Source organism: Ahaetulla prasina, chromosome 3 (genome assembly GCF_028640845.1).
Source record: "Ahaetulla prasina isolate Xishuangbanna chromosome 3, ASM2864084v1, whole genome shotgun sequence".
NCBI classification, from domain to species: Eukaryota; Metazoa; Chordata; class Lepidosauria; order Squamata; family Colubridae; genus Ahaetulla; species Ahaetulla prasina.
This window is the reverse complement of record NC_080541.1, coordinates 222,889,893-222,900,450: the sequence shown is the minus strand read 5'-3', so window position 1 is coordinate 222,900,450 and position 10,558 is coordinate 222,889,893. Positions and strand designations below refer to the sequence as shown.

At 44.5% G+C, this 10,558-nt stretch overlaps 1 protein-coding gene and 1 non-coding gene across 2 annotated transcripts in view; both read left to right on the top strand.

Annotated features, from left to right (window-relative positions):
• The window catches only part of SRMS (src-related kinase lacking C-terminal regulatory tyrosine and N-terminal myristylation sites), a 62,111-nt gene extending 54,695 nt beyond the window's left edge, over nt 1–7,416 (top strand). The window contains exons 6-8 of the mRNA XM_058176755.1: nt 2,277–2,458; nt 4,844–5,000; nt 6,895–7,416. Of these exons, the coding sequence (XP_058032738.1) occupies nt 2,277–2,458; nt 4,844–5,000; nt 6,895–7,088 (533 nt within the window). The 3' untranslated portion in view covers nt 7,089–7,416. The remainder of the gene's footprint in view (nt 1–2,276; nt 2,459–4,843; nt 5,001–6,894) is intronic.
• Nucleotides 7,417–10,021: 2,605 nt separating this feature from the next.
• LOC131196443 (U5 spliceosomal RNA) lies at nt 10,022–10,136 on the top strand. Its single transcript, XR_009154728.1, has one exon. It is a non-coding gene; the product is annotated as a U5 spliceosomal RNA (small nuclear RNA).
• The last annotated feature ends 422 nt before the right edge of the window (nt 10,137–10,558 follow it).

The window sequence follows — 10,558 nt, the reverse complement described above, 5'->3', positions numbered from 1 at the left end:
TGCTTTTAAAAGGTTAAAAAAAGGCTCTGACTATCACAGTTGAGCCGCGCGACCGTCAGAGCCTTTTTTTTTTAACTTTTAAAAGCATTTTTACTACCTATTTGCCCGAATAGTAGTAAAAAAATACATTAAAAAAAAGTTTTAAAAAAAGGCTCTGACGATCACAGCTGTGGTGCGGGATCGTCGGAACCTTTTATTTTTTTACTTTTTTAAAGCATTTTTTTACTACCTATTGGCCCAAATAGGTAGTAAAAAAATGCTTTAAAAAAAGTTTAAAAAAGGCTCCGACGATCGCACACCACAGCTGATCAACACCCCCCGCGCGCGCTGTTCTACTTACCTTCCTTCCCATGCCTCCTTTCAATGTGCACTGTGCATTTGTGTGCGCAGCACGTGTTTGGCGCGCAGAGCACATGCGCAGCCACCAAACCGGTAGTAAACCAGTTCAGATTTCACCACTACTGCAAACCATCATAAATATGAGCCAGTTGCCAAGTGTTTGAATTTGGATGAAGTGGAGATGCTGAAATGGTTATAAGTTTGCAAAACAGTCACATGTCCCCTTTTCAGTGCCGCTGTAACTTCAAACGGTCACTAAATGAATGCTTGCAATCAAGGGGCTTACCTGTACAGGTAGTCCTTGACTTAAGACCGCAATGGGGACCAGAATTTCCATTGCTAAGCAAGGCAGCTAATTAAGCAAACTGCCGTTGATTTTACAATCTTTTTTTGCTTCCTTTGTTTAAGTCAGGGGTATCCAAACTTGGCCCCTTGAAGAGTGGTGGACTTCAACTCCCAGAATTCCCCAGCCTGCGTGAGCTATAAATATGAGCAAGTTGCTAGCTGGGGAATTCTGGGAGTTGAAGTCCACCACTCTTCAAGGGGCCAAGTTTGGACATCCCTGGTTTAAGTGAATCAGTGCAGTTGTTATTAAATGAATCAGACTGCTGTAGATCTGAATCTGAATCACCCCATTGACTTTGCTTGTCGGAAACCAGCTGGGAAGTCGCGAATGGCAAGGATGTGACCCAAGGATGTGGCAGCTGTGATCACGTGATCGTCAAAAGTGTGTACCAAGCAGCTGAATTTTGATCACGTGACTATGGGGATGCTGTAATGGTCGTAAGTTTGAGGACTGGTTGTAGTCACTAAAGTCACTAAATGAACAGTCGCAAAATGAGGATTACCTGTAAGGACAAGTGAGGTTTAGCAAAGGATCAAAGGTTAATAGCAATAGCACTTAGACTTATATACCGCTTCACACTCTCTGTGAGGTTTACAGAGTCAGCCTCTTGCCCCCAGCAATCTGGCTCCTCATTTGGTTTGGTTTGGTTTGGTTCTGCAACCCAACAAGACAGACACAGACTTCAGAGGATAATTAGAACTGCAGAAAAAACAATTGCTACCAACCTGCCTTCCGTTGAGGACCTGTATACTGCACGAATCAAGAAGAGGGCCGTGAAAATATTTGCAGATCCCTCACATCCTGGACATAAACTGTTTCAACTCCTACCCTCAAAACGACGCTACAGAGCACTGCACACCAGAACAACTAGACGCAAGAACAATTTTTCCCCGAAGGCCATCACTCTGCTAAACAAATAATTCCCTCAACACTGTCAAACTATTTACTAAATCTGCACTACTATTAATCTTCTCATCGTTCCCATCACCCACCTCCTCTTACTTATGACTGTATGACTGTAACTTTGTTGCTTGTATCCTTACGATTTATATTGATATTGTTTCCTGATTGCTTATTTGTACCCTATGACTATCATTAAGTGTTGTAAGTGTTGTATCTTGATGAAGGTATCTTTTCTTTTATGTCCACTGAGAGCATATGCACAACGACAAATTCCTTGTGTGTCCAATCACACTTGGCTAATAAATATTCTATTCTATTCTATTCTATTCTATTCTATTCTATTCTATTCTATTCTATTCACCTCAGAAGGATGGAAGGCTGAGTCAACCTTGAGTCAGTCAGGATCGAACTCCAGACTGTAAGCAGAGTTAGCCTGCAATATTGCATGGAATGGAATGGAATAGGTACTTAGACTTATATACCGCTTTATAGTGCTTTCCATCCCTCTCTAGGCGATTTACAGAGTCGGCATATTGCCCCTCCACAATCTGGCTCCTCATTTTACTGACTTCAGAAGGACGGAGGTCTGAATCAACCTTGAGCCGATAAGGATCGAACTCCTGGTGGTGGGCAGTAAGTTAGCCTGCAATACTCCATTCTAACCACGGTTGCCTTGTTGATTTTTCAGGTGCTGCTGGAAAGGAATTGACCACACACCACCTGCTCAGCATCTCTTGCCAGGTGGCTGATGGGATGACCTACCTGGAGGAGCAACATATCATCCACCGAGACCTCGCAGCGAGGAACATCCTGGTGGGAGATGACCTTGCTTGCAAAATAGCTGACTTCGGCCTTGCCAGGCTCCTCAAGGTGCATCTCAGGAAGCTTTGACTTCCCACCTCACTACACTCCGTCATTTAGCTGTTCCCAATCAAACCAGAGCTGGAAGGGACCCTGGAGGTCTTCTAATCCAACCCCCTGTTCAAGCAGGAGACTCTATACCAGGGGTCGGCAACCTTAAACAATCAAAGAGCCAATCAAAGGTCTTGACCAAAAGTTCGGTTCCCCCATTATAGTCTCCTCCTAGTGCGGCGTCCTTTTTCCTCTGCTGACCAGAAGTCCGGTTCCCCCACCATAGAGTCTCCTCCTAGCACGGCGTCCTTTTACTTCTGCGAATTGGAAGTCCGGTTCCCCCACCAAAGAGTCTCCTCCTAGCGTGGCATCTTTTTTTCTCTACCTGTCCTAACCGAAAGCCCTATCAGTTGTTCAGCCGACCAGCAACAGGGAGCCGCAGCAGAGGGGTGAAAGGGCCACATACGGCTCCAGCGCCACAGGTTGCTGACTGCTGCCCTATACCAGTTCGGACAAGTGGCTGTCCAGTCTCTTCTTAAGAACCTCCAGTGATGAAGCACCCACAACTTCTGGAGGCAACTTCTGTTCCACTGGTTGATTGTCCTCGCTGTTAGGAAGTTTTTCCTTAATTCCAGGTTGCTTCTATCCTCGATGGGTTTCCATCCATTGTTTCTTGTCCTGCCTTGAGGTGCTTTGGAGAACAGGTTGATGCCCCTCTTCTTTGTGGCAGCTCCTCAAATAATGGAATACTGCTATCATGTTGTCGTCCCCCCAGTCCTTCTGTTCTCCATTCCCAGTTCCTGCAACTGTACTTCATATGTTTTTAGCCTTTAATCATCTTAGTGGCTCTTCCCTGCACTTTTTCCAAAAAGCAGGACAGAGCCAAGATCTCTCCATCCAAAATTAACGGTCCTTTTTTTTTAAATTCCAAAAACATAAACATCCGAATGAGCCCTCTTAAAAGCCGACATACCACCCATCCTGTTAGCATACCTGAAATTACTTTCGCAGCCAACTTCCCACAAGCAAAATCAATGGGGAAAGCTGGATTAATTTAACGACCACACGAATCACTTAACAACTGTGGTGATTTGCTTAAGCGTGATGGCAAAAAGGTCGTAAAATCGGGCATGACTCACTTAATAACCATCTTGCTTAGCAACGGAAAACGCTGGTCCCAGTGGTGTTAAGTCGAGGGTGCCAACCTATGTGGAAGAAACATAAAACAAACAAGCAAAATAGAAAAGAAAGAAAGAGAGAAAGAGAGAGAGAGAGAAAGAATGAGAGAAAGAAAAAGAAAGAAAATGAGAGAAAGAAAGAAAGAAAAGAAAGAGAAAGAGAGAAAGAAAGAGAAGGAAAGAAAGAAAAAGAGAGAAGGAAAGAAAAAGAAAGAGAAGAAAGAAAAAGAATGAGAAAGAAAGAAAGAAAGAAAAAGAAAGAAAATGAGAGAAAGAAAGAAAGGAAGGAAGGAAGGAAGGAAAGAAAGAGAATGAAAGAAAGAAAAGAAAGAAAGAGAGAAAGAGAAATAATGAGAGAAAAAGAAAAAGAATGAGAAAGAAAGAGAAAAAGAAAGAAAGAATGAGAGAAAGAAAGAATGCGAAAGAAAGAAAAAGAAATGAGAGAAAGAAAAAGAAAGAAAAAGAAAGAAAAAGAGAAAGAATGAGAGAAAGAAAGAGAATGAGAGAAAGAAAGAAAGAAAGAAAGAAAGAAAGAAAGAAAGAAAGAAAGAAAGAAAGAAAGAAAGAGGAAATGGGTGTAGATCCAACTCTTAACTTCTCCAGGGTTAGGCGCTCAATTATCAGACAAATCCCATAAATAGCTTTTGATATCCTTCAGATGTGTTCAGGGAGTTTCTGTGCTGGCACATCTGGAGGGTACCAAAGATGACGAAGCAATCTACAAAGATGGAACTCAACAGGTAGATATGATGGACGGTTGGAGGAACTGGCTATGTCTAGTCTAATGAAGAGAAGTGCTAAGGACAGCAGTCATCCAATCTTTGAGGGGCTGCCACCAAGAAGAGGGGGGACGACCTATTCTTAAAAGCATCTGAGTGCAGGACAAGAAGTAATAGATGGAAATTTATGGAGAGAGACAACATAGAACTAAAAAGAAATTAGTGAAAACATTTAATCGGTGGAACAGCTTGCCTAAAGAAGTTGTGGGTGCTTCATCGCGGGAGGTTTTCAAGCGGAGATTGGAGAGCCCACTTATCCAGAATGGCATAACATCTCCTGCTTGAGCAGGGGGTCAGACTACAAGACCTCCAAGGTCCCTTCCAACTCTGTATTATTCTGTATTCTCTTCTGAACAAGCCAGTTTCAGTTTCTCTTCCTCGAAGCCTCCAGGGTGAAAGCATCTCCCTTACTTTTGGCTGAGCACCTGTTCTTGGCTTTCTTTCAGGATGATATCTACTCCACCAGTGGTAGCGCCATGATCCCAGTGAAGTGGACGGCACCGGAAGCTGCTGTCTACCAGACGTACTCCCCCAAATCAGATGTTTGGTCTTACGGGATTCTGCTCTACGAGGTTTTTAGCTATGGACAGTGCCCCTATGAAGGTACGATTTCATTTCAATGGGTGCCGTGCATATGATCATGACAATGGGGGCGGGAGGGGGAGAGGGTCTCTCTCTCTCTCTCTCTCTCTCTCTCTCACACACACACACACACACACACTGTACTGCCCCCACTCACTCACACACACATAGAGAAGTGTGGTTTAGAGCAGGGGTCTCCAACCTTGTCAACTTTAAGACTTGTGGACTTCAACTCCCAGAATTCCTCAGCCAGCTTTGCTGGCTGAGGATTCTGGGAGTTAATCCTAAGTCTTAAAGTTGACAAGGTTGAGACCTGAGATTCTGGGAGTTGAAGTCCCCACGTCTTAAAGTTGACAAGGTTGGAGACCTGAGGGATTCTGGGAGTTGAAGTCCATAAGTCTTAAAGTTGACAAGGTTGGAGACCTGAGGGATTCTGGGAGTTGAAGTCCACACGTCTTAAAGTTGACAAGGTTGGAGACCTGAGGGATTCTGGGAGTTGAAGTCCATAAGTCTTAAAGTTGACAAGGTTGGAGACCTGAGGGATTCTGGGAGTTGAGGTCCACACGTCTTAAAGTTGACAAGGTTGGAGACCTGAGGGATTCTGGGAGTTGAAGTCCACACGTCTTAAAGTTGACAAGGTTGGAGACCTGAGGGATTCTGGGAGTTGAAGTCCATAAGTCTTAAAGTTGACAAGGTTGGAGACCTGAGGGATTCTGGGAGTTGAAGTCCACACGTCTTAAAGTTGACAAGGTTGGAGACCTGAGGGATTCTGGGAGTTGAAGTCCACACGTCTTAAAGTTGACAAGGTTGGAGACCTGAGGGATTCTGGGAGTTGAAGTCCACACGTCTTAAAGTTGACAAGGTTGGAGACCTGAGGGATTCTGGGAGTTGAAGTCCACACGTCTTAAAGTTGACAAGGTTGGAGACCCCTAGTTTAGAGAGTTTATTAATGTTCCCCAGCAATTTCCTTCTCCCAGCCTCAGCACTGTCCCAAATATATCCAGCCACAAGCAGGCCACAAGACAATGGCCAATAAGTCCACAAAAACAAGGGGAAGTTGCTCCAACAAATAAGTCCACCAAACAAACTTAACTCCACCAGGCCAGACGGAAATACACTCACGAGAGCTCACTTGGCAAGAGAAGTTCAGTGTCTCCAAGTCAAGTAGGAAGCACAAGGAACACACAGCCAGAAATCGAACACATTGTCCCCAGCAAACGCCTCCCTCTGCCTGCCGCGATAAATAGCTTTCCAGTGCAGCCCACCATCAAGATGGGCAGGGCCTTCTCCTGAGTAAATTGGCAGATCTCCATTGCTCTTGTCTTTTCTCTGCCCTGCGTGCTCTTGGATCCATCGGGGAAGGCAGCTCCTCCCCTTCACCAAGTGTCTGCCCCTGAAAGCTGTCCTCAGCCAAAGCCTCCAGTAAATCTCTTGACCGTTCAGAGTCATCAATTAACCCAGTTCCTGACGTGCCAGGAATGAGCTCATCCTCCCTTGAGCTGACCTCCCAGGAAGAATCTGAGAAGTCGTCCAAGGGAGACACACAAACACATTTTGTAATATGCCCAATCATAGTGGAAATCCATTGGTTCCCTACCCAATCCCATGTCCTGGATTAGACCTGACCATCCATCCTTCCTTCATTAGAAATGTCCAAGCAGATATTTCCGATTTGTGGAAATATCTCTCTCAGCTTGGTTGTTTTCTTACAGACGTTTCTACCAAATTAGGTAAAACATCATCCGCCCAAGCCCCACTCTCTTCTGTACTGATGATGTTACCTAGTTTGATAGTGAAACGTCTGTAAGAAAACAACCAAGCTCAGAGAGCACCACGAACCTCATCTCTGCGTAAGGAGAGTCCTCCATTACCTGTCCCATCTTCCTGATCATTTCTCTCATCTGTCTTCTTCTAGGGATGACCAATCAGGATACCATCCAGCAGATTACTCGGGGCTACCGTCTCCCTCGCCCCAACAGTTGCTCCCCAGACATTTATAGCATCATGCTAGAATGCTGGAAGACCCATCCTGAAGACCGGCCAAGTTTTCTCAACTTGAGGGATGCACTCTTTTCGATTTACAAATGGGCACGTCACCCCTTCTCCTGAAGTGGGGAGGGGGGGCACCTCCTGCGCCTTCTGCAACAACCATCAGCCCTTCGTGCTCAACGGGCTAGTAAGTAGAAGTCCTGCAGACCTTCTAGCTCAGATTTGAAGGTGGACAATGTGAGCTCTTCATAACTCAGCAGGTGGAGCGGAGGTGGAGTTATGGGCTCTACGTGTCCACAAATAGCTCACGATAAGACATACCGTACAGCCAAGAGCTCACCGTGGAGAGAAACAGAAATGCAGCATTGCCTTCCCCGTGCAAGTTATGGACTCTTCTTGCTGTAGGCACCTGATGGCTTCTTTTAGTCAATAAATGTGTACAAATGTAGTTGTCTGATTTCTTACATTCTGTGTGTTCCTGGTGCATCAATTGGGAGCAATTTGTTCTGTCAAAAATGGGTTGAAGACTAACGGAAACCCACTTGTTGTGTCTGCGCCCCCCGAGCCAGGCCCCTTGCCAGAAAGTGACTCGGAAAGTGAGGGGGAAGGGCCATCAGGACTTACCTCGGGAACACTGGCTTCCCTGGCTCAGCTCCAGGAGCCAGAGGCAGGCCAGGTGGAGGAGATAATGAAGCCTCCGTCCCCTCACTCTTCCCCCCCCAGGCCACGCCTCCAGACCCGGCTGATGGCAATCAGACCTGGCTGGACCCTAGGTTTCGTAGGAAGGAGAGGCGAGAACAACAGAAGCAGGGGTGGGGCAGGCCTAGGAAGTGCTGAGTCATGGAGCCACACCCCACAGGATATAAAAGCAGCAAGGGCTGCTGTACCTCTTCGTAGCAAGCAAATCAACTGCTTAACTAGAGCTGAAGTACTGTTTGTTCCTGGTTGACTCATCAAGAGAGATAACAGAGACACTTGGCAGACCCTCACTAGTTTGCTGCCAGAGCTGATAGTGCCGGGTAATTAAGTCATCGCTCGGACTGAAGCGAGGGGGACAGAACACCCACCCTGTGGGGAAAAAAAATCCAAGGAGAGAGAGAGACCTAGCTTTATATGTTTGTCTCTTATTTATTTATTTTTATTTAATTATTTTATTTATTTATTTTATTTTATTTATTTATTTGGTCAATCACATATAAGATAACAGGTAAAAGTATAAACATAATTTGGATACATGAAAAAAAGTAAAAAGGAATATTAGGATAGGGACGGTAGGCACGCAGGTGCACTTATGCATGTCTCTTACAGACCTCTTAGGAATGGGGTGAGGTCAACAGTAGACAGTTTAAGGTTAACGTTTTGGGGGTTTGGGGAAGAAACTACAGTGTCAGGTAGTTCATTCCAGGCATTGACCGCTCTGTTACTGAAGTCGTATTTTCTGCAGTCGAGTTTGGAGCGGGTTTACCTTGAGTTTGTATCTATTATTTGCTCGTGAATTGTTGTGGTTGAAGCTGAAGTAGTCATTGACAGGTAAGACATTGTGGTAGATAATTTTATGTACTACGCTTAGGTCAGATTGAAGTCTACGTAGTTCTAAATTGTCTAAGCCCAAAATTTGGAGTCTGGTGGCATAAGGTATTTTATTGCGAGCGGAGGAATAGAGGACTCTTCTCGTAAAATATCTCTGGACTCTCTCAATTGTACATAAGTCCGATATGCAGTGCGGGTTCCAGACAGATGAGCTGTATTCAAGGATTGGTCTAGCAAATGTTTTGTATGCTCTGGTTAGTGGTGTAATATTACCAGAGAAGAAGCTATGCAAGATTAGGTTAACAACTCTTAGTGCCTTTTTGGCAATGTTGTTACAGTGGGCTCTGACACTTAGATCTTTAGAAATGAGTACTCCAAGGTCCTTGACAGAATGAGGGTCATCTATAAGTCATGTCCATCTAATTTGTATTTTGTTTTGATTTTTTTTTGCCAATGTGCCGGACAGAGCATTTGTGGGTTGAGATTTGAAGTTGCCATTTGTTAGACCAATCTGACACATAGTCAAGGTCTTTTTGAAGGGTAGTTGCATTGTCTGTAGTGTTGAACAGTTTACCATCATCAGCGAAGAGAACACAGTTGCTCGCTGTGGACAAGGCAGCCATTCAGTTTAATTGTTTTAAAATCATTTCAAAAAATATTTCGGATTTCTGTCCTGAATTTGCATCAACGGAAAAGTCACAGCTTTCCAACCATCAAGTTTTTGCTGTTTCAGGAGGAAAAAGAAAAATTGAAAAGGTTTCTTCTGCGATCACATCTTTCTCAACCCAATTTCCAAACCCAGCGCTTGGCAAACGTATCGGGACTACATTTCCCAAAATCCTCTAGCGAAAAGTGAAACGGCTCGGATTCCTGGGAGTTGCAGTTCCGATACATCTGGAAGATACCAAGTGCGAAAAGCTGGGGGGGGGGAAGATATCAAGTTATACATTGTTAAGAGAGTGCCTGAATCTTAAAAATAAATCAATACGACGGCAACACAAGATCCTTTGTTTGCTGCACTGCACAATCATACTCTCCGGATTGCTTGAAATTCGCCAAATGTTACCGGCGTAAAAGCGTGAGCAAAACTGACTCTTTCCCCCCCCCCGCCCCGCCAATCGCGCTCAGGTTATGAGCGACTGCCTCCAGTCGGGGCGGAGCCTACAGCGGACCCGAGAAGCCTAATTTCCCTTCGGCCGCACCCATGATGCATTGCGCAGCAAGGAGACGCAATTTTGCCGTCACTTCTGCAATTTGTAAAATTATCTTTTCCATTTAAGCTTCGCCTTGTTCGTTTTCGCAATGATACATACGCTCACAACGTAACTTATTTGTCTAACAGGAGGGTCACCATATTGTTGTAGATAGGCAGCGTTGCAGGGACCGGTTTCTCGAACACAAATCGGCCGTACTTTTTTTTTTTATTTTTTTTATTTTTATTTGTCACAACAGTGTATATAAGCATGAGCATGGAATAATTATATTATATATAAGCATAAGCATGAAATAACTATACAAATTGGATACTCTAGTTTCTCTTCAGATGTATAAATCTTTCGCCTTTTTACTAGAGGTTTCCGCGAAGAGGAACATTTAGGAGTTTTGATTAATTTTTGGAGGCCTTGCTTCCGCAGGGCTACCTTTACCTGGTTCAAAAAATGGGTTGTGTTGCTTTGAAAACAATTAACAACTCCCAGTCTTTGTGTTACTAACCTGCGACCTAAGGGTGCGTGATATGTCGTATGAATGCAGAACGGGCGCCCCCTGTAGGAGGGCTATTGTCGCTTCATTAAATGGCGCACGGCAACAGCATTTATTTGATTTACGTGTTTGGTGTGGCGTGTTACGGTTGATGCCCTGGCTTTTGTTTCCTGATTGTGGGAAACTTCCCCTCCTAGAACAGGGGTCTGCAAACTTGTCTCTTTTAAGACTTGTGGACTTTGCTGGCTGAGGAACTCTGGGAGTTGAAGTCCACAAGCCAAGTTTGCAGACCCCTGTCCTAGAAGAATGAAATATTTTGGGAAATATTAAAAAGGCAGAATATTATATTTCCCTAATGG